At 41.8% G+C, this 27499-nt stretch overlaps 1 protein-coding gene across 1 annotated transcript in view; it reads left to right on the top strand.

The window, feature by feature from the left end:
- Nucleotides 1–2712: 2712 nt before the first annotated feature.
- The window catches only part of ETFA (electron transfer flavoprotein subunit alpha), a 29610-nt gene continuing 4823 nt past the window's right edge, over nucleotides 2713–27499 (top strand). Inside the window, exons 1-9 of the mRNA XM_084267833.1 lie at nucleotides 2713–2765; nucleotides 9873–10022; nucleotides 11703–11784; nucleotides 11884–11966; nucleotides 13431–13530; nucleotides 14744–14854; nucleotides 15947–16048; nucleotides 16804–16872; nucleotides 17895–17977. Of these exons, the coding sequence (XP_084123959.1) occupies nucleotides 2727–2765; nucleotides 9873–10022; nucleotides 11703–11784; nucleotides 11884–11966; nucleotides 13431–13530; nucleotides 14744–14854; nucleotides 15947–16048; nucleotides 16804–16872; nucleotides 17895–17977 (819 nt within the window). The 5' untranslated portion in view covers nucleotides 2713–2726. The remainder of the gene's footprint in view (nucleotides 2766–9872; nucleotides 10023–11702; nucleotides 11785–11883; nucleotides 11967–13430; nucleotides 13531–14743; nucleotides 14855–15946; nucleotides 16049–16803; nucleotides 16873–17894; nucleotides 17978–27499) is intronic.

Below are 27499 nucleotides of genomic sequence, written 5' to 3'. Positions count from 1 at the left end.
TGTTGCACGTTACACCGTTTTTAGTGTTGTCAGGCCTCAGGTAGGAAGGTCACACTGAAAAACGTTTTTCAGCTAATATGGATCATGCTGATATAATCCCTACCTGATTACAGTTATAAGCTCCTAAAACACTGGCCATAAGTGATAAAGACTTCCTTTGTGCTTCAGGGTGTAATCCGCATCAAGCCAGTTTCAATAAGGATTATGCGCATCTGAAGTGTTGCTGAGGTTCGGAATCAAAATTATAAACAGAAAACATAATCAAAAGCCTGTCACGTCTCTGGATCGGTGACACCTCACCTTGAAATCTGACCTACAGGGCGGCAATGTCACTCTGCTCATGAAAATACGATACACGCTCTTGAGCCGGATACACAGCGAAAGGATCGATTTATTCTGAGGTATGATGCAATTAGGTCAGTTTCGGTAGTAGCTCACTTCTGGTTTGGTCTGAGGTATTAAAAAACAAACTCAGACACCATGAGTTTGTTTATTTTTGTGCTTTGGGGGGTTTTAGGTGTACATGTGTTGTTTCTTTATTGTAAAGACTTCATCCCCATGAGATGTGTATGTTGGAAGCTCTGTTTTGGAGCTTAAAGTAGGATTATGAAATCGCATGCCACGCTTTTAATGAGTAAACCACCTTAATTAAAAAGACATAATGGCCAAATTAAGGATGCTCAGGATGTTCTTACTTGATATCCTTATTTTGCTTTTGTTGGATTACCTGGCATTCAGATAGCGTTTTCTATACCATGTAAAACTTGACATCTCTAAATAGTTACACTGCACCTTAACCACCTCTCAAATTGGCAGTTAAGAACTGCCTCAATTATTTATCTTCCTCTCAAACCCATCTCAGTCCTGTGACTCAGGGTTTGTGACAGCAAAATAACCGTTCTCTTATTTTCATGAAAACAGATTTGGTTTGTGGTTGTTTTTTTTTTTCCCACCCAGCCATTTGCATGATCCAGGAGATGCACAGGCAGCCCCAAACGCTGTTCTGTTTTCTTAGATTATTTTGGGGACCGGCTGAAGGGTGGAGCCAGGCCCAGGCAGGAGCTAGAGCCAGCCCTGGAGCTACTTTAATCCATATAATCAGGTACAGGCCCTGAAAGAGGTTTGCCACCTCCTCCAACTCTTCCCCCAACCCTGCAGCCCTCCCTCAGGGCTTGGGCAGTTTAGGTAGTGCTCCGGGGCCAGGAAACTGGAATATGCAGCACAGCTGCTTTTCTTCTATTATTGAGGCATTTGAGACGAAGTAAATTGTCCATTCGGTGCTTGTGTTGCTGGACCTGGTTAGCTTTTGCTGTAAAGCAGTAGTACTTCTTGGCATCCAATACAAAAATTGTGTGGCAGAATAAATTTTAGAGGTGGTCCTGTGCCAAGGCTGTGGCAAAGCCGAAGAGCCTTTTTGATCCATTTGCCTTTTGCTTTTCTGCAGGGTGCCTCAGAAATGCAGAACGAATCACTGACATGCTGCAGCTCACCACTTTCTCTTGAAAGAACAGTCCAATTGCCATAATTGTTCAGGGTTTGGTTTTGTTTCGGGTTTTTTTCCCCTCTAAACCACTTCAGGATGGGAAGGATGAAACAGCACCTAGTGATTTCCAGGATGGGAAGTCAGTGAGAAATGTCCCAAATCCACGTGGATTTGGTGGATTGGTAGTTCCAGCGTGGCAGTGGTTACCACTTTGTCCAGGACACCAGGCTTTCAGACAGCCACAGCACAGTCTTTAGCAGTGAATTTGGCCTGGAATATTTTGCTTTGTTCATTTTCAAAATTATTCTCCTCACCACTTGGAAAAAATCTGGAGGTATGGAAATGAGAACGGTTCCCAGCCCAGGCCCCACCCCAGCGCTGTGGAAATGGCGAGCACAGAAAAGATTTGCTGTGGTTCTGAGAAATTAGACTAATGATGATCGAGATCTGTAAGTTATTCAGAGCAAATGAGGTATTCTCCGGTGCCATTGCAGGGTTGAGCTGGGGAGTGTGGATGCAGCAGCTGTAAATCAGTCCTGGTGTTACTTCTCTGGTCAGCTGTCAGATGGTTTGGACAGCTGGTGGGTCAGGGTGTTCACAGAGCACCACGATGCCTGGCCTCATGCTCCGTCCCCATGTTATCAATGTGCCTGATACCAGGGGATGGGGAGAGCTGTGGGCATGTCCCAGGGTTGGGGTGGCAGCACCAGCTGTGGCCTTGCAGGCTTCCACAGGCTCCATGGCCGCACACGAGGCCTTTGCCACCTCCTTCCTCACCAGGTATGCTGTTAGGGCTTGGTCACCGGCAGCGCATGGCAGGGCCACCCGCATGCCACAGGGCTCCGAGTCTCCGCTGGGTGCAGGGAGGTGGGAAGGGCCGCGTGCTGCCAGCAGGGTGGGCGGCAAAGCGCACATGCTGTGCAATGGTGCCTGCCGGCCCTCGAGGCACTCCGCGAGCGCTGTGCCCTTACCCCCACGGCGGCGAGGCCGCTGCAGAGCCCTCCCAGGCCCTGCGTCAGCAGCTTTCGGTCCCCGTTCATCCCGCCGCCCCTTGGCGAGGACCCAAGGCCTCCGCCAACGTCCCGCAGCAGCCACGCCAGACACCGCGAAGCGCGCCCCTCGGCCGGGGGCGGAGCGGCGCCGGATCACACTCCGCCGCCGCCCTATTGGCCCGCCGCTAAGGCCAATAAGGTGGCGGGGCGCGGCTCTCGCGAGAGCGGTGCGGGGCTGGGGCGGCGGAACCATGTTGCGGGCGGTCGCGGCGCAGCGTTGGCGGCGGGCGGTGAGTGGGGGCGGCGGGGAAGGGCGGGGAGCGCGCGCCCCGTCGGCCGCGGTCCGGGGGGTGCTCCGCTGCGGCGCCCGGAGCTGGGTGTCGAGGGGTCGGTTGTCTTCTCATCGCCCTCCTTCTCGCCGTCCCGGCCGTGTGGGCCCGTGCCCGGTGGGGCAGAGGTGAGGCGGGCCGCGGGGATGAGCCCCGCTGTCGGTCCGCTCGGCAGCAGTAGCCGATGGGGCGTCCGGGGGGGGTGGCGAGCAGTAAGCGTCGCCAGGGCCGTACTCCTCCGCTGGACCCCGCTTCTCTTCTGCTCCGTAGCTGTTGAAAATAAAGTTTCTGAGCTGACAGCGGTGTTTGAGAGGCCCTTTCGGAGCTCGCTGCGGGCAGGAGTTGCAGATCGCGGTCCCGCGCAGAGAGCCGCCCTCCATCAGGGAAGGCTTAAGTTCCTGGGAGCGCTCCCTCTCACCTGCCCTCCTACGTGACCAGCTGAGGGACGGGAGTGCTTTCCATGCGGTTTGCTATTGCCAAGCCTTAGTAATGTTAGAAAGGCATTTGTGGCTCAAGGAGAGGCTCTTTCTGGGGCTTTGAGAGGTTAACACAGCATTTCTCAGTCACTTGAACAGGGCTCTGCAGAAAGAAGCTAATGTAAAACACTTGTTGCTTTTCTGTATTGACCTTCATAGTGCTCAGCTGGGCGGAGTGCTGGGCCGTTGGAGGCCACTTGCTGCCTGTTGTGTCAGAGTGGCTATGTTATGTTACCAAATTTAACATCTAGGTGAACTCAAGGTTAGTTGGAGTGCGTGATTCATTAAATGGCCCTGAGTATCTGCTTAATCTCATAGCATGCACTAGGAGACATTCCCTCCCCTAGAATTGTGTGCAACCCCTTCTGAAAGAGGTTTAAACCACACAATTTTTGGTTTGAGCTATCCCAGTATTACAGCTCTAAGGTAGGAGCTAGGGATATTTTAATTAGTTTCAGGTACTAAGAATGGCTTAAAAGAAGAGCAAAGGTAGACCAGGACTTACATGATTTAGTTGATCTAAGCGTGGTAACTGTTGTAATCACAGATGTCTTTCACTTATTAGGCTGTAGGCTTTCCGGAGCAAAGGTCTCAATGTTCTCCAGAGCTCCAACAACGTGCTGTATTACTGTGTAAATAACACTTTACTCTCACAATCACCACACAATTCAGTTTCACCTTCAGCATGCATCTAAACTCACCAATTTTTGTAAAATAAAAACAATAAAAAACCCTGTGCATCTTCAGTGTGTGGGTAACAACACAGTCTGCAAGAGACGGGAAGGAAACGCCCGTTTCGACACTGCTGAGGCTCCTGCAGTTCATGAGTGAATAGGGACTAGAGAAAAATGGGCTGCAGGAGACCTGTAAAGCATGAGTAGCAAGGAAGGGTTGGAGTTGCACATCTTAAAAGACGGGAGGATTGGGGAGGAATATGAAGCTGCAAGTACACAAAAAATGGCGTGGAGATGGGAATAGGGGTGATAAAATAATAACGGCTGGTTTAAGTGGTGAGAGAGCTGTTTTAGGTAGCTATGAAGATTTAAGGGGGACATGAAGAAATCCTTTCTAGTTTGAAGGATTTAAAGTTTTCAGAATAGGCCAGGAGCCTTCATCATTGGAACACACTAAACAATACTCTGGACAGATACACTGGAAACAACAGAGGCATGGTTGCTTGGGATCCGATGGAGGGCAGCTTTGTATGAGCTCTCAAGGTCCCTTACAAACATGTAATGATAGAAAAAATCATAGTCCCGCCATCAGGATTGTCTTGGGGACTTTTAGTGAAGGGGCACACTGAGGTCACACATTCCTAAAACAACAAACAGATAATGTATTCCCATAACATTTTCCACTCTTTATTATTTTCATCTGACAAGCAAGTGCCAGCCATTTTGCCTAGTCACAGTGTCAGTTGGGTTTCCTTTCATTTTTCTCAGATGACATTGCACAGCAGTTTGGGGCCAAGTTGGCTGTAGGTGGATAGAATACCAGTGCTTTTAATTTTGTGTCCAGTTCCCTTCCAACATGTGTCAAAGTTAGAATTTATCCTGAGGTTGTTAGTGCAGGGCAGACAGTGTTAGTCGTGACTGTTATAAGTCACAAGTTCATCTCTTGATCTCCCTCACTTCTGCCCCCATGCTCCCCCAAAAAACCCTCCAGCAGTGGGGTGCAAGAGGAAGGTCATAGAGGCTCTCAGTTTCTTAAGAAAACTGTTTCACTTTGTGTAATGCTTCAGGGTTGTGCTGTTGTTTTAAACATCCAGATAGAATACAAGTTGCTGCAGGATGTTGGGCTGGGGAGCAAGAGATGTTTCAGAGTTGGCTTACAGTAATAGGTGTGTTCTTACAAAGCTGTTGGAGATCTTCATGTGAAAGTGGTCTTAACTGCTGGGTTTTCTTTCTCAGTAGTGTAGTAATTTACCATATAATGGCTTTTGAGTGAAATGCCACCTGCTTAACTTTTAGTGATGCACAGTGGGTACTCTTATTTTGTCTTTACAGTGTTTTGAGGGGACACGGTTTTCACAGCTGTCAAGTCCTTTGAGTTCCAGTCGATTTGTTCAGAGCTTTCAGTTTCCTGGCGTTTCTGAAAATGGTGGATTTTATTTCAGTCATATATATCTCATGATGCAAGCCTGGGTTTCTTTTTCTGTGTGTTTGTTGTTGTTTTTTTCCCTAAGATAATGCAGATAGATTGTTTTAACATCCTGAAACACACCTTACTCAGAAAGTACCAGGCAGCTTTGTAGTCTCATGAGTACTTGTATTTGTGCTGCAGTGGACATTGATCAGATCAGACCACTAACTTTTAAAATCTATTATTTTATCTTGAGTTCACTTTCAGCAGTGCTGTGGGTATGTCAGAACAGCTTTGTTGCTATTAGTGGACTGCATGGGCTGTATCTGGAAAAGTTTATTTTGTATCTTCTGTTGCTTCGTCACTTCCTTTGTGATTTTACATCTTTGGTGTACTCCATAGATAAATCCTTTCTGTAAGTATTTTCTTTATTTCTTTTGCTGTTGCTTGCTGTGGTTATCGCTCCTTTTCAGTTCAGGTGCCTGTGGTAGTGTTTGTCTGGTTAGTGTTTCCTGGAGTTAAATCGCTGTCACTCAGACCTCTTCTCTAGCCAGATGTGCACACTGGTTCTGAGAGAAGTCTAAGTGTTACTGCTGGAGCTCTTCTCTTCCCGAGCTTCCCAAATATTTTTTTGTTTTGTGTATGTGTGTGTGGTGGGGGTTTTGGTATGGTGTTTTTGTTTGGTTTTTATTTTTATTTTTGTAGCTACAAGACTGGCTGTTAATAGAATTAAGCATTGTTTTGTTTTGTAGGAGTGTTGTCATTATCTTTAGTAATATCCCAATTCCTAGTTCCTCATGTCAGTTCTTGGGAATTTTACCCAGTGACAATAGGTCTCTCTGAGGTACGTGGTTCCTATTAAGCAGTTTGAAAGGTTTATTTTCTGTCTGTTTCTCTAGAGATAGCTTTGTAGGTCCAGTCGTTGGGTGCTTTTGCCTTGTGAATTTCTATTTCGATTGGAGTTCCTGAACTCCAGCAGCTCCCCTGAAGAGGTTAGGAGGCAGGCTTCAGTTTGAGTGAAGTTTCCAACAGCCTATTTTATATTCATGCACATTTGGAGCGTGGGGCCAGTTCTTCGTTCCTGCTGCCTGTGTTAGTTCCAGACCCGATTTTGTAATTCCTGTGTATCAGGGAGCGTCCTTGGAGCAGCCTGCAGGCAGTCAGCCGTCGGCTGCTGACTTTAGAGGCTGTGGATATCTGTCTGCTCTCCAGTCTCACCAAGCAGAGATACACACTGCTTTTGTCTGGGGTTTTCCAGCTGTTAACACATACGTTTTGTAGCATATAAGCAGCAAATCCATGTTTAAGAAGTGCTGAGCCTGTTTGTTTGTGTTCTGAGAGACCAAGGTACATTCAGTTTGCTGTGAAGAGCAGATGACCTGCACGGGCTGCACAAGTGCTTGGGATTTACGGGGTCTTGATCTCCTGTGTGGGTTCATCTGTGCACACATACTGGCCATGTCCAGGTTTCTGACAGTCGGCTGGGACAGTAGCAGTGGGCAGTGCAGGTACTTTGTCTGAAGTCCTGGATTTTGGATGTTAGCTTAGATTTTTACATCCCGCTTGGAATCAGTGCTTGACATGATACACCCAGGGAGTCCTGTAGTACTTTGCAGTCGACTGAATTGATGTATAGTGCACATCTAGGTTAATGATACCAACATTTAGACATCTGGAAGTCAGAGGCCGGGTTTGCCCTACAGTAGATGCTGGGGTGAGGAAGAGTAGTTGGAAACTCTGGATGTTTTTGCTTCACGTTTATTTTAGTATAAACTGAATCACTGTATGGAGTTCCCACCAGAGAGGAAATCTAGGTATTTCTGCTGTAGAGGGAATATAGGTGCCTAGCTTTGATTTACATTTAAACCTAGGTGAAATAAATTTCCAGTTCTTCTGGTTGCTGGCAGATTTGTTCATAATCTACTCACCATTTGATTGCCCGTTTGTAGAATGTTTAACTGTGATTGATTTCTGCAGATAGCCTCATTTTCCAGAGCTTGTTTTTTACCAGCAGCCTTCTGTGGCACAAGCGCAGGGTGCTGTTCCCTTGCAAGGCATTGTTTTCACTAGTTTGGTTGTGTTGTGTGTCTGTCCTGTTGTGCTTTTTATCCTGCTACCATCTGGTTAGGTTTATATTCAGCCTTCCCATTTTATCTAGGCTTGGTGCTAGACATTCTGCCCGAGTACAGGTGGAGAAACTGTGTCTGTGAAATAATGGGCTGTTCTTACACATGTGCAAGCAGCTGGACAGGTTACTTCACCAAAAAAGCTGCCTGTCCTCTTCAGTGGCTCATTGCAGATTCTCAGTTTTCAGGATCATATGTGACTGGATAAATTATCCTCTGATTATACTGCAGAATCCTTATTATAACAAAAAAAAGTCAGTTTGGATTTGATCTGGTTTTATTAAAAAATATATATTTATGTGTGTTAATATATTAAAATTCAGACTCATGTAGGAATGTTATTTGTCATCCAAGATTTTTTGCCCAAGACTAGAATGTCATTTTTAATTTATTTTAAATCTGGTTTTGTTTTCGTAGTCAGAAACTTCAAGCTTGCAGGTGCAAAGTGACCTTCCAGACTGCAGTTCCCACAAATATAAAATGCAGGATTATAATTTTAGAAATAATACCTAGGTAATGGTATAATATCCAGTCTGCTCAAGCAGTATCCATGGCTTTTGTTCTTTTTGGCTAAAAGATGTATTTCTCAGTTTATTCTAGAACCACTTGACAGACTGATATAGAGCTCTTCTAGTGCTGCGGTACTTACTTAGGGAAAAGATCATAGTATAGTCAGAATTAAGTGCTTATTTAAAATACATGCTGCTTAGAGCCAAGCCAGGATTTTATTAAAGAAATCTGTAAGGAGCCTGTGGCTCCCTTCGGAAATTTGAAAACTTCAGAATCTTTGAGGAGCACGGTCCACTTTACCCTGCGACGCAACTATAAATCATTGGAAAAGTGGGCTTTTTGCCACAAAAGCATAGATTTATTCTTCAAACGGTGACTAAAATCTCATAACTTTTATTGCAAATGATGTATGAAACATAATCAAAAATATGGTGTATGATCTATATTGGCAATAAATATTTTGTTACTGGCAATGGGCTTCAAACGATCTTAGAATCTTTAATCATAACAAGTAACCTTAAACATAAAAGATGAAATGCAGAACACTTTTACAAGAATCCTCATTGTTTTAATGAAAATGACAAATTCTGGCCCTGATTCTGCAAAAAAAATGGTCTTTGTATTTATATTTTTACACTGCGATGAGCTTCAGGAAAGTTCTTGGGATTCTTTTTCCACTGTGTGAAGTTTAACATGTTGATAGGCTTTGTGTGGTCAAAGTCCATACAAAATTTTACCCTCTCAGATTTTCTGAAGCTTTTTCTCTACTTCAAGTGGTGCCTAAGTGCATATTTGGTGTGAGGGGAGATGGGGTCAGAATATATGTTTAAATAAAATAATATTTGGCGGTGCAGTCTTTAGCATTGTTTGAATATTTTGTGCTGTAGTCATAATAATGAATATATTTTGTGTTACACTGATCATAACTCAAGCTTTGATTTAGGCTTTATGTAGGATAAACAAAGACTTGAAGGATAATATTCCATTCCCACCTCAAACCCTCTCTCTACCTTAGTATTAGTCTTGGAGGAATCATGTTTTTTCCAGGTTCACCTGAAAATTAGAGAGGAGAGTCTCAGATCTTAGAATATTTTGGGTTGGTTTCATGACAATTCTTAGCTTGCTTTTTTTTTTTTTTCTTCCCTTCTTTCATTTTTGCTTTAGAAGTTAAAAGTCTGTGTGTGGATGGCGAATTTGTCAAAAATATTTAATTGTGGTGGTAGACTTAAGTGGTCAAGTGTCAATTGTTTTAAAGGAAAATAGGAAAAAATTAACCTGATGCTGTTCAAGAGTTTTATTAGTGTGTTTTCTGGCTCTGAGCTCTTGCTGATAATTGTCGTCCTGTCACTGTGCACAGTTTCACCTTCATACATAACAAATTAAGAAGTGAGTTCTGTGAGAGCTAGGTTTTTGGCTAAATCTATGGTTAAAAATAATCAACCAAACAAAAACCCTGGAAAAAAAGCCCCAACTAACTCCAAAAATTCAGCAGTTAAATATTTACTACCCTTGATGTGTCTTAGGCTTGCTGGTCTAATTTTCACTCTTTGGGGTACTTAGATAAGCTGATCAGCTAAGCTTGAATGTGATTTATTAAAATGTTTCTCTTAATATTGTTCCTGTGGAGGTTTTAGTTTAAACACAGCATGTTATGGATATGGTGAAGTCAAGCAAGTTTATAGCTCTTTTAAACCCCTTATACATTCTGCTTACTTAATGGAAATTACCTAGATTTAGCCTAATTTTGTGTGACTGCTGTGGTTTACAGCTTGTCTGATTGATAAATTTCTGTAAAGCACTGGATGCTCTTAGGAACAGTTTGTTACTTAAATGCTAAGTATCAAACTCCTCTCTCTCTCTCTCTTTTTTTAAAGGCATCACTGCTCCGGAGGTTTCAGAGTACATTAGTCATAGCAGAACACAACAATGAGACTCTCACACCCATCACACTAAATACTGTCACTGCTGCAAAACGTCTTGGAGGTGAAGTTTCTTGTTTAGTAGCTGGTACCAGCTGTGACAAGGTAGGAAATGCTTTTTTCATATGAATAAAATAACAAATGCAGTGAAACAGTGCTTCTGGTAGCAACTTGTTCAGCTTGAAAAATACTCTGTAGTGAAGAGAACTGTGCCAGAAATTGCTAATCTGCCGGAAACGTCCTGCGCCTGAACTGATTCTCTTCTGATATGAAAATAGGGGTATAGATTTCATTTCACAAGGGAGAACATCAGTATCAGTTGTTACAAGCTTAAGCAAGCAAATCTTTGTAGAACTAAAGGACAACTAACTTTAGAAACAATATTTGCCTGTAAAGTTTGAAAGACAAATACTGCATTGCTAAGAACTTGGAAAGAAGCTTGCACTTGTTTGAGTGGAGACCAGCAGGCATGAAAGAGTGCAGTGACAAGAAGGGTTTCCGAGCGTCTTGCCTTCACTAGTCAGCTGTGAGGAGCATAGTGAGAATGTGTTTGCAGCCTCAGGTTCTGAAATGAGTGCTGCTTGACCTTATTGTACAGCTCACCTCTAAAAAGGGGGTTTTGTGTCGGTAGTCTCATTTGTATGTGCAAAGTCTGGAGACAGTATATTCAGTACTCTAGTGACACTTTTATTCCAGCATGATGTACTCTTGTGTGAACAGTAAAAGTACAAACAGTTATGCCTAACACCTCTCATACCGGGCTTTTGTTTATGAATTGTTAACTCTGAAAGCGCTATGTAGTATCTCGTGTGGGAGGCTTGCTTAGGAGCAGCTAATTCACACATAGATGGAGAAACATCACTGGCTAATGAAGACTTGAGACCCAAGTGTGCAAGGTGGAAACCTGGAAGCAAAAATATTTGTCTAGATCAAGAAAATGTTGTGGCACTTCCATAGTAGAAAACTGATTGGGAATGTGTTGTTAGTTTTTTAATGCTAAGAAGTATATGGTATCTTTTTGGCAATGACTGCTACAGAAATTGAAAAATTAGGGATTTTTTAAGCTCCTTCCTAAGAATCTGTCTTGATAGGACAAAAGAGTCAGTTACTTAAAGAGATATTCTGTAGCAGCTATTATGGAATTTTTGATTATTTCCTCTCGTTAATTTTTGAGGGTAAACTGATACTCAAGCAAACTGAGTAAAACTACACTAGTTCTGAGACAATGCATGTGGTCTCCAGACACTGCTGTCAGACATCTCTCTGATCTGCAACAACCCTTTTATCATTTAAACTTCACTTCTGCAAATTTAAAGGGAAAAAATGCATAAATATCAAAAATATACATCACATCAGTAGGCATTGAGTTAGCTGCAAACAAAGGCTTGCTCCTAAAATTGGCCAAAGATCGTCACGTTGCTTTACATTTGCGTTTGCATTGTATGCTTGTGTGGTGGATACTGACCCACTTAAAATTAAGTAGGATCCATTTCTTCATAATTACGTAGGAAGGGTGAGCAGTAATCCTCAAATGTGCTTGTTGTGATAAATCATGAGATAATTTTTTCTTTGCTTTTGTATTCACAAACCTAATTTTCATTATTCCACTGTACTGGAGTCAGAGTTTGTTCCGTCTGGTTTGTTCTGATTTTCAAATTCATATACATTCATGTCCCAGTTTTAACTAATCCACCAGCTGCAAGCTCTTTGCAGCAGGGACTCTCTTTTGATATTTGTTTGTGGTGCCAGTTATAATAGGAACTAATAACTCATTTGTAATCATAGGTAGCAGAAGAACTCAGCAAAGTGCAGGGTGTGGCAAAAGTTTTAGTGGCTCAGCACGATGTATACAAGGGATTTCTGGCAGGTAAGAGTTGTTCTTACCTATTGGCAAAAGAAATAGTATTTATATTTGAAGTTGAAGATAAGGTAGTTGTAAATTTTGACCAGTTAATTTTTTCTTCAGAGGAGCTGACTCCCTTGATTGTGGAAACACAGAAAAAATTCAATTACACCCACATTTGCGCTGGAGCCTCTGCCTTTGGGAAGGTAAGTAGAGCAAAGCACATCCAAAACTTTCTGTAAAAAGCAGAGACACTGTTGTGTGTAAAAATGTGAATCAGATGCCTGAGAGAGGTCAGCCGTGGACATTTCTGAGTTTTCAGAAAATGTTACAGTAGTTTGTCATTAGAAACACTGATTCACATCCCAGTTTTGTCACGGGCTGACTGGGACAAAAGATTGGTGTAGAAAAAAAATGTAGTTGCAGCCAGCTAGCTCTACACACACCAGGCAAGGTGTACAGTAGCACAAAGCAGGTTCGGTGGTCAGAAAATTGTAAGGAGAAGTACATTAAGGTGGGGTGAAAACTGAGTGATTCGCATGTTGAAATGAAAGTGTACAGGCCTGTTGGGAGCAAATTTGTTTTGGAGGGGAGGAATTGCATCTGTGATGGAAATGTCTGTAAATCTCTGTGTAAATAACACAGATGCAAGCTCCAGCCAAGGAGGTTCTTAACAAAAATCCTTGGCTTTTAAGGAGTGTGTTTTTAAGTGCGCAGAGGGTCTCAGTTCTGACAATCTGGTCAATGTCGCAGCGCAGCTAAATTAAAGAAAAAGGATGCTTCTGAAATCGTGCTGATGTGGGATGAACAATGACATCAGCCTTCCATCTGAGGACTTTCACTTTCAATGAATATCAATCCCTGTACTTGTAATTTTGCTAACAGATATCCTTATATATGTTAAATCTTAGGGGTTTGGGGTTGCTTTCTTTTTATTATTTATCTGCATTGTCTTAGTAAAAGTTAATAGCTTTTGCTTTAAAGTTTATGCTTCCATTTTTGAGTGCTTAATGTGAATAAAGATTTCAGAACTGGGCCCTTCATGTTGTACAAGACTTGGAGGGGAACAAAAAGCAAGCAAAGTTCCTCGTATCATGAATTTCTTTATGGTCTATGTTGCTCTTTTTATCCTCCTTCCCATTCCTAAAGTTACTAAAGTGGCTAAGTAATTTTCTGGAGACAATTTCAGAAATACATATTTTCAGGAAAATACTTATTTTAATATTAATTTTTAAATAATAATTTTTTGGCTCTTGGGGAAAGAGTGCAAGGGGCTTTTTTGATATAATCTCTGGTAACTAATTTCCAAATTTTTTTTTCTTGAAGCGCTAAGAGCTCAGCAATCCATAATTGTCAATTTTCTGAGTAAATTGCATCTGTATTCAGATTTAAACTATTGAAGCAAATAAGCCTCCTAATGTAAGATATTGAATTAAGGGTTTACTTACAGTAAGTCTCATAAAATTTCTAATGTTATTACAATAATGGGATTTTATTTGGCTGCTAAAGCTACACATGAGTAGCTGTGCAAAAATCTTGCAGTCGTATGTGCCTTTGTACTTAGAGACAGCACTCCATGAAATTAAACTCGGGACAGCAGGCGTTGTTTTACTGACCATGTGCATTTTACCTAGCAGTTACCTCACTGACTTTTCATCTTTAACCTTTAGAACCTTATTCCCAGAGTTGCTGGCAAGCTCGATGTTGCCCCTGTTTCTGACATCATTGAAATTAAGTCACCGGACACTTTTGTGAGAACCATCTATGCAGGTAGGTAATGACAAAAGGTATGTGGTATTTCTGCAATCAAGGACCCAAGACCAGTAACCTTTCTACGTAATCCTGTTGTTAGAAGTTCAGACTGTGATAGGAATTTTCACTTTGCATGTAATCTGAATTGCTGTGGTGTATAAAAACGAAGCCTGGGATGGACATGATGCTTCATGTGCGAGAAAGCGGGTGTTCCCAAAAACCCTGGTAGTATGGGTTAGAAACCTGGTATTATCACTGTAATTAGTAAAATTTGGTGATCTCCTTTATGCATACTGCATTTCTTTGTTAATGTACTCCTGATCAGATTTTGTAAAACATAAGACATTAAGGTAATTGTCTGGCTTTATTTAATATGACTAGCGTTAGTTCTGATGTAAGATAACACAGGGTTATTTTTTCTAATTATGAAGATGTTGATCTAATTATTTATAATATTTAATTGACTTAATTGTATATTCTTTTTTCAGTCTTGTTTCTCTAATGCTTGTCTGACACCATGTTTTAATGAGATGATCTCATTAGCTTGTGTTTCTTAATTTTACTGTACAAGATCATAGCACATGTAGCAGCATGGTATTACATTTTGAGTCACATTACCAGAATGCGGTTTTGTGTTGCACTTGTAAGTTGCTTCCCAGTAATTCCCAGTTTCAAGATGACTTTGTTTATGAAAAGCTGGAGTTGCAGCATTTTTCTTTTTTAGCATTCCCTGCAGCCTATAGTGTGAAGTAAATACCTGATACTGTGTATTACTGAGAGAAACACAATGCCACAGACACTTGGGCAGGCCTCACTGCCTTCAGTTGTGATGAGTTCATGCAACAGGATAAAAGATGTACTTTGAATCACAGACATTCTATGAGAACGACACTTTCAGTGTTGGGCTGGAGGGTTTTTTCCCCTTCTTCTGACATGTAAAAGTTAATTCATCAGAGATTATTTGAATGCTCTGTATCTTTTAAAAATAGAGGAATTATTATCATACTTCAGAAACAGGAAGCTAAAAGTTAAATTGAAATATTTACATTTATTAAGTTATTAGATGTCAAGTTTCAGTCATCTAAACTGCAGTTTTGGGAAGTAACTTCCTGAATGTTGCCTGTTCTGGTAGAACTGCCAATGTGTTTCTGATATCAGTTGCATGTGTTTTTTAAAAAACATAGTATTTCTGGTATTACCTTCTTTAATGTGACTTTTTTTTCTTTTTTAGGAAATATTCTTTGCACTGTGCAGTGTGATGAGGCCATTAAAGTATTTACTGTACGGGGAACTTCTTTTGAAGCTGCACCAGCAAGCGGTGGTAGCGCCAGTTTAGAAAAGTGTGAGTATTTGTTCTGCTGTTTTGCCATTTCATATAATAGAGTTACTTTTGCACACTGATGGGCGATGTTTCATATAGTATATCTCAAAGCAAACTGATTGTCTTAATCTTAGCTTTATGCTTTAACTGCAGGTATTTGCACTTGCTAGAGCTGTCTAGTAAGGGAAAATAGGGATTATCTGCTCTCCTGCTACTTTCTGTCCTTAAACCACCACTTAAACCTCCGCCACCACAATCTTGAAATTTTCCTTACCTCGGGTTTCAGCTGTTGGAATAGCCAGATTGGTTTTCAAAGCAAGATTGAGCAAAAATAAAAGTTGCCAGCCATCCACAGTTTAGACTTAATTGGTTGTATTTCAATTGAGAGAGGTTTTTACAATGTCTAGCTAGATTAGTAGCAGTTTAAATTGATTTGAGAATTGGTTTAGGTCAGTTTTAACTCTTATCAGTTCACAGTATTATTATTTTAATGAAGTCAGTGTAGCTTTGGTAATAGAGAAATCCAACCTCACACAGAGTCACAAAATAGTTGAGGTTGCAAGGGACCTCTTGAGATCCAGCTGCTGTGGAGCAGGTTGCCCAGGACTATGTCCACTTGGACTTTGAGAACCTCCTCGGAAGCAGACTATGCAGCCGCTCCAGGCAAGCTGTTCCAGTGTTTGATCACCTCTGCTGTTTTTTCGCCACAGGCCTTTTTATGACACCGCTGTAAATCCAGCAGAGACAATCATTAGGAATGTGCTTCGTGTGTGTCCCCTGGTCCTTGTAATTTTCCGGGTGGCTTAGTACCCATCCCTGAACCGTCCTGTATTGCCTAACGTCTGTGTATGTCAGGAAACAAATGCTACTCAGTGCTTCAGGTTAGCATATTGCACTGTCACTGCACTACTGACTGGCCTGTTTGCCTGTCCGAGTAAGAACCACTATGCTACGTTGATATCAGTGTATTGCTCATACAGCAGTTAAAAGCTTGTGGTAGAACTGGTTTAAAAAGAAAATTTTTGCATTAAGTTTAAGCTCAGATCTAAAACGTTGAAAATAGAGGCTTTATCCTTCTTTTTGTGGGTGTTTTTCTTTGTATGATGAATGCAGTAACCCCTCCACCGCCTGTCGGTCTCTCTGAATGGATTGAGCAGAAGCTGACGAAAAGCGATCGCCCGGAGCTTACTAGTGCAAAGGTGGTTGTGTCGGGTGGTAAGTAGATAAACTTGAACTGTGTTAGGTTGCATTTAAGTAATGGTACATCTTGGGTAAGCAATAGCTGTGGCAAAACACTAACAGGTTATATATATATAAAAAAATAAGGGATGTATATCAGAAAAATGGCATAGGGACCGGTGGGAATGCACCCAACACGCAAAAACATGAGTTTAACATATGCTAGTAAGCTTTTTAAGAACTTTGTCATATGTGGTGAGTCCCTTGAAAATTAGAGCAATATGAAGCCTTTAGATCCAAATCTGTCATGTTCAGAATTACTGATAATCATTACAGGCAGTCCAAACGTTATTATGTAATGGCTTTAATGATTTAAAAAATTGTTATAATCGTATTCTCTTTGAGGATAAAGTGAACTGACCATGATTTTTACTGTATGCCTATGGCTTAAAAAAATTCCTTAATTATCCCACTACAGAGTTTTGTACCTAAAGCCAGCAGAGGGAGCACAAATTAGTAAAAAATCCCTGTTTCCCATATTTCAAAGAATGATCTTGATGGTGCTGTGTGCAGGAAGCAAACTAGACAGAGTGGTGTTGGTCTGTACATATATATATATATCTCCAAACAGTAAATAGGATTTTATAATGTGTACAAAGATCACCTTGCGCAAGGGCGTATTTGTGCCTCTGCAAGTGCAGATACTCAGACAGAATGTTTATGTAGGTAACAACGAAATCTTGAATCATATTATGTTCTTTCTTAATCTTTTTTTGTTCTTGCCTTGTAAGGGAGAGGCCTGAAGAGTGGTGAAAACTTTAAGTTGTTGTATGATCTTGCGGATCAATTGCATGCTGCAGGTAAACTTGCTGTCCTCCTTTTTGTAATATTTAAAAAGGTCACATTAAAAACACCATACATTTCAGTCTTTGGTTTTCCTGTCTCTATCTAACAAATTCTTGAAATCCTGTTAGTTTAGTCTAACTAAAAAGTTTGAGAGAGTTTTGTTTTGTCTGTGTGTATTTAAATGCCTGTGTACAAAACAAAATACTAAACCGTAATATTCCCTGTGCTTCTCAGATCTCCAGAACATAAGTTCACAGAGTTATATAAATTAAAAATTTGCCTTAGCTCACTTTGGAGAGCTGCTATTTTCTTCATACCCCCTTACATGCTACTCCCATAGAGAATCCCCTGTACAGTTCTTGTAGCTTGAGTGGCTCTGTCTTTTTGCTCGGCTTTTGTATTGACAGGAGAAAACTGACCATGTACATGGTTCCAGCAAAATATTTTAAGTAAAGGTTGAGGGAGGAGGAACTGTTTGCATTAACATTTTAACTACATTAGTTTTAAACTTCAAACGTAATCGTAAATTTACAGTTTTACACGAATGGCTTTGGTTTCAGCTTGGTGGCTTCACTAACTTAATGTCTGTGTGGCATTTTCAAGTTTACTTTGATATTTTTGTTCTCTATGCCTGACTTCTGAGCTCTGCAGCAAAGTAAGATGGCACATGTGTTCCATTCAGACTTAGAGGAACATTATGAGAAGGCATTTATGGGAAAATCCTCTTTTGACAAAGCAACAAGAGAAAATAATGGAAATATGCCAGACTGAAATCCTTGGTTTTAAATATACGGCCCTTTGGTGCTGGGAGTAAGGATTTCCTGTTGCTTATGAAGTGCATTAGCACTTAGTATTTGGAAGTTTCAGCCAGTGGTATAGAGAGGGATTACTATAGGAGCTCTTAAGAGGGAAGTTTCTAAATATGTGCCCTTAGAGTGTGGGACTCTTCCGTAAAATACATGTGCTTTTATGGTGATATAAATTTGGCTCGCTAATATTTTAAAAGAAAACACTGGAAATATTTTCTTTCAACTAGTTGGAGCTTCCCGTGCAGCTGTTGATGCTGGCTTTGTTCCTAATGACATGCAAGTTGGACAGACGGGCAAAATAGTAGCACCAGTAAGTATGGAAATATCTTTGTAAAAGCACTGTGATGGTTTCCAACATGCATTTTCCTTCAAAGCAAATGCTTAGAAATGAGCTAAGTCTTAATTCTGAGCCTAAGAGGAAAACCTTAGCGTGCCATTGTTTTACTGTCCTTTGACCATGCGTTTGCAAAACTACAGCAGCAAGCTGGGACGTGAATCTCCTCTTGGGCCAGTCGGAAGTGCTCTGCAGACAGTTTTGTTGGATGTTTTGTGCACTGGTCACTGTTACAGTTGCCTGTGCTGAACATTTTTAAAGTTTTCTAGCAGCCAGTGCTGATTTGCTAAAAGATGCCATCGCCAACATAAACTAGAAATGATATTGATACGTGGCTCGCTCTGTGGAAGGTTTGGGGTTTGGGGTTTTTTACAGGTGATGACTTTTTAAAAGGTTTTGGTAACCATAACTGGATTCTTGCTTTACATTCTAAGCAAAGTTTTTCTAGGAGCTGAAAGTGCAAGAAACTTAGTAGAGCAATATTCTACAGGTTGGCTACGGTAGAGTGAAATACTGAGAAAGGCAAACTGAGTGACTTAAATTTGGGAAATACCTTGCTGCACATCATCTGTGCATCCGGATACCACAGAGAGCTGCTTTCTGCCCCTCTGTCTTTTATGATCCAGGGGCACCTTTCTGTTGTGTAGAAGTCTGAGACTACTTCCGTTGGGCCATATCTCCTGGGAAATGTGGGGAAAGGGGTGGCTGGATGAAGCACACTAACACATTTGTAACTGAGAAGGTGCAAATGTAGCTAATCACAGACCTGATCAGGGAACTGTGACTGTGAACAGGAGCTGGTATGGCAGTCTGTCAGATGAACGCTTTGAGCCTACACAATGAAGTAGATGTTAAGCCCCTCAGTAAAAAGTGCTCTTTGATGTGTGTGTATGACAACTGAAGGCACCAAAGAGCAACTTTTTACTTGTAAATGGCCTACTGAGACCAGGAAGGGAGGGCTTCATTTACCAAGTAACAGTAACTTAAATAAGCTGTATGTGCCCAAAGCCTTGATAGCATCTGAAGTGTTTTACCTTTGTACCACTAAGAGCTGCAAATCTGAGAACTTCAAACCGTGACCGTTATTTTTCCAGTGATACACCCAGCAGGGTAGAGCAGTATTTGAAGATATCAAAGACAGTATCCTGGAGTCCCTTGTCAGATTTGAACAAGATGCTTTGTGCTTCTGCGTTCTTCTGTCTTGAACTCTGGTTAGGGATGTTTGCTGCTAATGTTCTGGTCATAATATGAGGCCTTCTCAAGATATCTTTGGAAGGCTCAGTGCAGTTACTTCTCAGCACACTAATCTATGTGATAACCAACAGCGACAAAAACCAGCCTTTAAGAAAGAGAACAACGGGTAAGATTTATCGTTGCGTATTGTGTCCTTCCAAGGTTTTGACAGCAGTCATACTAACCTCTGCTATGTAAGAAATTGTGAGGCTTTACAGATGATCAAGGCAACCTTATCTCTTCCTAGCGATGTCTTTCTTTCGTGCACAGTATACAGTTTTTTTGATGTAGGACAGCAGTAGCTCCCGTTGTAGTACTTCCCTTTTGCTGAGGGAACATCCGTATTTTTAAAAGAAAGCATTTTCTTTGGACCATGCAGTAGGCATAAGGTCTAGTGTACTGCAGCTGTAGGTCTCAGCAGGCTATTGATCACTAATTCATTTAAGGCATCTGCAATGTGGGTGGAAACTGCGGGTTCCAATGGTGTCGGAATTGGCTCTTGTAAGGAGGCTGGCTGGTTGGCTGCTGTGTACCCAAACCTTGGAAACCAGGGAGCAAGCTGAGTGTCCTTTAACTGCATGTTCTGAAGGGGCACGATCTGAGACTGACCATCCTTTGTTCCATTACCCCAAATAGTCATTAATGAGGTGGAAAATGCTAATTTGAAGACAGCTTACCTGTGGTTTTGTGTGTCTTGAGGCTCAACAATGAACCTTCTTTCCAGAGCCAAGGGCATATAAACAATTATGTTGAAGGAATAAAGGCTTGTTTTTGGTGAAGATAGAGTGGTGTAACTTGCCACGAATGGCTAATAGCAACATGAGAACGTAAGAACATGCAGCCACATCACAGGATCACATGAGTCTCTCCTCATTGTCAACTTGTAGAGGATTGCTAAAATAGCTATCAGTCACTCAGGATTGCTAATGACTGTTTGAACTATTGTGGCAACAAAGGATCCTAACTAGCAGAGTTGGGTGGTGCTGCTTCTTTTTGTCAGCAGGTTGATGTATTTCTCTTTCATCTCCCTTCTTAATATATACTGATATTTCAGAGTACTGGCCGCTGTATGCCCCTTCTTTCAAATGGTTCAGCTATTTCTCCTGGGTCTTAAAGTCCCTGCAAGGACAGCATGCAGTGGCTTAGAAGGACAGAAAATATTTTATGTGAATTGATGCGAGTTAAATTGATTCTCAGCCCTCAGAGCCACCGACCAGAGGAATTAGTTTTTCAGTGTCCTGGATAGGTACCTTAAATAGGAGGCAGTTTAAAGCCACACATTCTTAACTTCACATTCCTAATTCTGCTTCAACATCTCTGTGGTACTTTGACTAGAAAATTATTGTGTGCATTGGAAGATACAGTTCATTGGAAGGAGTAGAACGGGGCTTTGTTGACCAGATCAAGATTATACTGGCTATTTTTACAGTCCTCGGAAGGACTCTGAGGTATGCTTGGTATCACTCCTTCAGGGAGAGCTCACAGGGCTTTATCTGGAAAATTGCCACGCAGGTTTGAGCATTGGTTAGTTATATTAGCCGAGACCTGAGTTTTGGGTTGTTTCATTTTGGACTCAGGTTGACATAGTGTGAGCCCTCCTGGGCATGTGGGTTTTAAGCAGCAGAAGAGTTGTGCGTACGAGAAGCTGTTGGAGTTTGAGACATACTTGCTCTCCTGTGCAGCTGTTAGTTTCTGATGGGAAAGTATTGTAGCATATGCTCTTACTCTTCTATTAATAGTCTCTGGCCCAGTCTCAGTGGAGGACTGGAACACATTGTTTGTAAAGGACTCTGGAATTGGGTCAATTTTGAGACTACAGAGGGAGAAGAGTGAGTTACAAGCTCAGGGAGAGGGGAGGTGCTGCTACTGCTGCTTTTTGCATATGACTGCTGGGGAGTGTTTCTGTGCTGCTTACTGGGTAAGAGGGGAATCTTCTAAAAGATCTGCTTTTTTCTTCCCCTGTGCCTTGGAGTGTGGATTTGGTGAAGGGAGGGTAATTTTGGGCACTGGTCCATCAATAATTCCGTGACTGGCTTCAGCTTTTAAGAGTGCAGCCCAAACAGCACACCCCGGGACGTGACAACCTTTCCTGAAGTGCACATGTATTAATACATGAATTGGCAGTCAAGAACCAATCATAGTGAAAGACTGCAGTTAATTAAGGTGTACACATTTCACCACCTTTCTGTTGGAGAATTAGTTCCATACAGTACACCCACCCCCCTTCCAAAGCAGCCTTGGATCTTTACGTTTTGAGCTTTTATTCAGGTTGGAATGTATGTGTTTCAGTTTCTTTTCACTTGATCTTGGTAATTTTTCTTCCATAGAATTTCCCTCCAGTAGTTAAACTGTTAGGTGTGTTACTTTATTCTGTTTGGTTAGCTGCTTTCTGTACCTGTTGATTTGGGGTGATTGCAGCTCCCATTTGAACAGCTTGTTTCACAAAAGAGAAGGCTGATCTGTGTTATTTGATGAGATGGGAGGAAGAAAATTTTAAAGCATGAATGGATGCATTAAAATACAAAATGTAGCCTACCTAATTAAAAAAGTAATATAGTATATTCAATGATGTTAATCAGTGACAGTCATTTTAGGAGCGGGGGTTTTTTGGTGTTTTTTTCAATTAGAAACCAGTTGTTTTCCACCATTTCTTATAGGCAGGTGTTCTGCAAAGAAAAGAAATTCACTTCTGAGATAAAGCACTGTCTGTAGTTTCTGTTTAAGAAAAAAGCCCTCGTAAGCATCTTCCACTTAATTGGGTTTGGATGATGATATCTTCCCCATGAGTACCTACTATTAAATATTATTTAAGTATATCCAGTTAAAAAATGCTTAATTCCTTGCACAAATCAAGCATACCACTACCACCACCCCCCCAGAGCAACTGTTATTTTTAGATATGAAATTTTAGATAGTCAAGGGCATTAGTTTTCAGTGTAAAAATCTGCCCAGTTGCTTCTACAGTGTTCACAAAAAAAAGTCAAAAGAAAAAAAAAAGAAGAAAGAAACAAAAGGGGTGAAGAGAAGATAAATCATGCGTTTCAGTTATTTAAACTTTTATATATGGGATGTGAATGCTTCTTTTATTAGCCTGATACTAGCTTTCCCTATACAGAGTATAGGGAAAGAGCAGCATTTCTAACATACAAAGAAGTATGTAACCTTTCTCATGAGCATGTGTAATTTGTCTGATATTTAAACTAGGAAATTCTGAGGAAAGGAAAGCAACTGCTCAAAGCCTGAGGTGACTTCTGTTAGTTTCTGAACTGGGACCTTTGCTGTAGAGATGTACGAGGAAGGGACATACAGGCATGATGAATGCCAGCAGATAGGTGTCTGCTGCCGTTTCAGCCATTGGGGGTATAAAATGTGCATTCACAGAGCTGGTAGGTAGTGTGTGGGACCAGGAGACTTCCTTCTGGAGCAGCATCTCTGGCTCAGAAGGGAAATCATACAAATGCAAGTAGGCACCTGTGTTTGGACACCCAAACTGTTCCCATGGTCTCTCACAGTTTCCCTTGTGTCCTACTCTAATTGCATTCTCCCATTAGCTTTTGAAGGAAGATGGGATTGTACTGGGATTATCTTGCTCTCAATTTCCCCCTCCCCCCCCCCCCCCCAGAAAACAAACAAAACCTCAGTTGCACTGGGAGTTGCTTTTTTTTTTTTAATTCTGAAAATGCACATAATTTAGGATGTTTGTTTTGTATCTTCTGACCTTGTGCAGGTCTGCTGCTGCCTGAAAGGCATCCTTGTAGTTTAACGTCTTCAGAGTTTAAATGTTGGCTTCACTGTCTTTTAATGTATTTTATTTTCCTCCATTGAAGTCTCTGTTCTTTCAGGTTCACAATTTTGGAACTCAGAGTGTCCATCCAGGGTCATAGAAAGCCTCACCTTCACCTTCTCAGACTTTATTGCTAGATTTTCTTCTCGAGGAGGGTACAGTAGAGAGGATCCATCCAGCATGGATCTGCAGCCAGGCAGAACTCTTTTTCTTCTTTTCAGGTGTTCAGTTGCTTGTTACATTCAACACTGGGGACAAGAAAGTGAGGTGGAAAACGCAGGAAGGCAGAAGTTAGGACGTGTATGATGTAGTAATCGACACTGGACTAGATTGTGCTAGAAATGTGACATGATTGCACAGAAGGCTGGTGCATTTGGGTATTGCACATGTTGAGAAACCTCGCGTGGGGAAGGCAGGTGGGAGTTCAGCGCAGTTCCCATATGATCACCAGCAGTAAAGCTGCTTAGGTTCAGTGCTTAAGCTTTGATGTCATACCGGAGGATCTCTCTGGATCTCTCTGGGTCTGATGGATCACAGGAACTTTGAAAGGGAGGCAGAGATGCAACTGTCAGGATTTGACGGTAATAAGGAGGGGAAAAGAGGCCTGTTAAAGAGGTGCCACTTCAGCTGAGATGCTGAGGAGGGAGATGTTGATTCAGTTGAAAGGTGCTAAAGGGTGGAAGAAAAGGAACAACTGAAGGTGTTACATTAGGTGGAAAATGCAGGAGTCCGATGAAATTATAAGCAGGAAAAGGTAATCTGAAAGGAAAGGAAGCATTTCCTGGCAGAGGGATACGTGAAAGTGAAGAATGGTCTTCTACAGAGCCATAGAATTCTTACTTCACTTCTTTTCCAGGAGGATAGGATGCTTTCTGAGCTGTCCCTTCTAGGCAGTCCTTTTCACCACAGTGAGTTGAGCACTCAGTAGTCGTGTCCTTGCTTTGGGAGTCACACAAAGGGGGAAAGAGGCTATTGTGTTATTTATGTTATTCTTGTGTTTCACTTTTCATTGCATTTGGTGGCAATTTAATACTTCACCTAGCCTGGGTTTGCTCTGAAATGCACGAGTGAAACACGGTTTCATTGTGTAGTAAGTGGATGCTCCCTCTTCCTCAGCGTTATTTCCCATCGCTTTCGTAGGGGTCATTTGCTTGCTCAGGTTGGCATAGCTCTTGAGTTTTGTTTCCCTTCACTCTTGTGTGGGGAAGTGTAGGGAAAGCGCAACAAGGAATGTTTTCTTTCAGTATTTCCCTTCCTTTTTGTTCTCTGGCTCCTACCTCAAATTAGTAACAGAAGAATGAAGTCATCAGTTCCCTTTGCTTCAGGAGAAGCATCGCTCCTGTTACCCTGGTTGTACCCACTTCAGACGGTAAGATCTTCATTGCCTCCTCGTTGGTTACACATACGAGAGAATATTGAGATACTGCTGTTTCTCCACGCAAACACATGTTGCGTTAGTTAATCTCCTGTACCTTCAGCTGGCTTCTTTGTAGGAAGGTGGGTGTTGCTCCTACATGACCTCTGTGGGTTTTATTAACAGAGCAGCAGGTGAATTTTTCACTGTCTATATACACAGGCTGTTGGGTAGCCAGCGGGTGGGAATAGCGCTGGGAAAACTGACCGTGCTTGGGAAATTGTTTTTGGAATATCTCCTCTGATAATTCACTATTGTTGAAAAGTAGCTTTATAGCGGCAAACTTTAGAGAGCTGTTTGTATGCAGCTGGGACTGAATTTACAGACTACCTTTCTCTGACTTGCTAAAAAGCTAAGGATTGACAACCCCTTTCATCCTGCATTATCCAGCGTAGCTTTTAACTCCAGGAAAACTATGTTCACAAATTGATGCTCTGCTCCTTTGGGGTTGGTGCAGAAACATTAAATTGTACTAAAATATTCATATGTGAGTGCATTTAGCTGAAAGCAATTGATGTGCTTTTCCCTAGAGAGAGGAAAAAAAAAATGCTCTACAGCCCTGCACTCCAGCAGACACCCTAACCACGCTTAAGAGTAATTACATAGCTTGGCTGATCAAAGGTTCTTAAAGTGAAAAAGAAACTGTAGTTGGGATATGGTGTAGTAATGTGTGCTGCTGGGATGGAATGTACTCCTCAAAGTAATACGTACTGGGTAAATGTTGGAGGTACAGTGTGATATATATGAACAAGTGTCAAGGCAGAAACTATTTTACTGGCTTAATAGCTTGTAATTGGAAGGAATCTTGTATGAAGTGATTTTCATTACAGAGATTTCTTTCTAATTTCATTGTCCTTTCATTCTCACAAAGAAAATAAAATACCGGAGCTGCCTTTAGAAAGAGTGTGTGTGCCAAAGGGGTTTGTTAAACTACCCTGTTTAAAAGCATGTCACTGGTAGCATGATAAATCGATGCACACTGAAGCTTTTCAGCATAATTCAAAAGTTGGCATAAAAATCAATAGGAGCTGACAGCATGTTTGCAAAGTAACTACCTCATCTTGCGTTGCACCTGTGGAAGACACGCTGTAGTCTGTTACAGCAGCAGTCCAAGTCACCGTAAGTTGCCACTACAAACTACTGTTCTTGTGGTTCGCTTAAGCAAATGTACCTTAACTGCCCCAAGGCAGCCTAAGGCATTTTAAAATACTTTCCAAGTAGAGATGAGGTAATATTATATACCACTAATTAGTCTATAAATAATGGGACGAATCAGTACACACAGGAAAATAGCAGCGTTGGTATATTGGTAATTCTAAGCATCCAAACAGCATGTAACTGGCGTTGTGGATTCTGGAGCCAGTTGTGCACATCTGCGCACGTGAAGCCTCACAGACTTGCTGTAGATGCTAAACATGTAAGTTGGGTACATTTGGAGCAGAAACAGGAGTTTGGGTGGTAGCTGAGAGGGCATGTTTTTATTTTAACAATTAGTGTACTTTCCCTACAAGACAAACAGGGGTCATGTTTGCTGAAAAAAACAAAACAAGGCTTGATTAGTACTTGAAATAGCAAATGAGGAGTTGGATCTTTAGTTTGGATTCTTGCCTTTAAATATGATAAATTTGGGAGTTGGAGTTTTGTTTAATTTTAGGGTCGTTGTTGTGTTGCAAACCTGTGCTTACAAACTTTAAGATGTCTGTCAGGGATATTGTGTGGCTAGACAAATTAAAACAGTGGTGCCCGTCATGCCAGGTTTGTGGCTGAATCAGCTTTGGCTGTTGCTGCAGCACTTGTGAGGAGCCTAATGGGTGTGTTCTGTGCTGATGCTCCTACCTTCATGCATTCCCACTAGTGACATACCAAGCCCTTTCCCCAACAGCACGTGTTTAATTGAGGTGCTTCCCGATCGTGCCTCCCAGCTCCCGGCTTTGTGCGTTCTTAGGCTGTCCGGTCCATTCAAGTTCCCATGCTCCATGTTTTCACCAAAACTTTCACTTCCTTGAGTTTAATTGCTTTTGGGCCTTCATTTCTATCAGACAATGCGGTGAGCCCCTTGCACCTTACACCGTACACACGTGGCACAGTGCTGGCAGCAGCTCTGCAGTGAAAACCTGGCTGTGCACAGGCGCTGGGGAGCTGAGAAATGCTGTCAGAAAACACTCTGTCTGGGTGTTTGACGTAAGCGCCTGAGAGCAGTAACTAGAGCAGCTTCCAGGGTTCCAAATAGCAGGAACTTTGAAGTTGGTATAAAGCCATCTTCAGCATCTGAGAGGCACGATCCAGGCAATGAGAGTTCTAGGTGAGCTCTGGAGAACTGAGATCTCCTTCCAGACTGCAGAGTGCTCTCTGCTGCATGTTGCGTTAACCCAGTCAGAAGTGACACTGCTCTGTAGTACCCATCTGCTTTCCGTTGTGCTTACCTCATTATGCTTTGGGCTGCAGTCCTGACTTGGGACTTTGAACGCTAACTCAGTAGAATCGATAGGATTTAGCAGAGAAGACATAGCAGAAGTTAATGATTTCAGGGAGAACATTAAACGAAGGGCATTACCCTAAAAAGAACTGAGAGGTCTGAATGTCTGGGTCTTTAATGACCACCCCTGATGACCAGTTGAGTTCTTTCTTTGGAGAGCACTGAATGGTCCTGCATCTTCATCATTCTGACCTTGTGGGTCTTCTTTTTTCCTTCTCACTAAGTTGTAGAGTAGATTTGAACTAAGATTTAAGCAGTCAAATCTGTTTTGCAGTACGGAACTATTGAGAGGAGCCAAGCTGTCCCATGTGTTCTCTGTATGAAGTCATCACCGAGGTGATCCACCTGTGAGTGTTAAAGCGTACCCAAGGGACCGGCTATCTTAGCCAGAGCACCCCGAGCACGTAACCATACAGGGGCATGGTGTGGATGCATAAGAAAGGCTTTTTGGACAAGCAAGCCTGGTGATTTACAAATGTCCTTTTAATGAAACATCCTTGTCTTTCCTAGGTATTTTAATAGAATATATACAGAGGCATCTGGCTCCTGGTTAGCTGGACTCTTTCCAAAGACTGAACTTCCCAATGTTAA

The sequence above is a fragment of the Gallinula chloropus genome, assembly GCF_964237585.1.
Source record: "Gallinula chloropus genome assembly, chromosome: 9".
Taxonomy (NCBI): domain Eukaryota; kingdom Metazoa; phylum Chordata; class Aves; order Gruiformes; family Rallidae; genus Gallinula; species Gallinula chloropus.
Note: the sequence above shows the minus strand (reverse complement) of the source record. Positions and strands in the feature narration are given on the sequence as shown.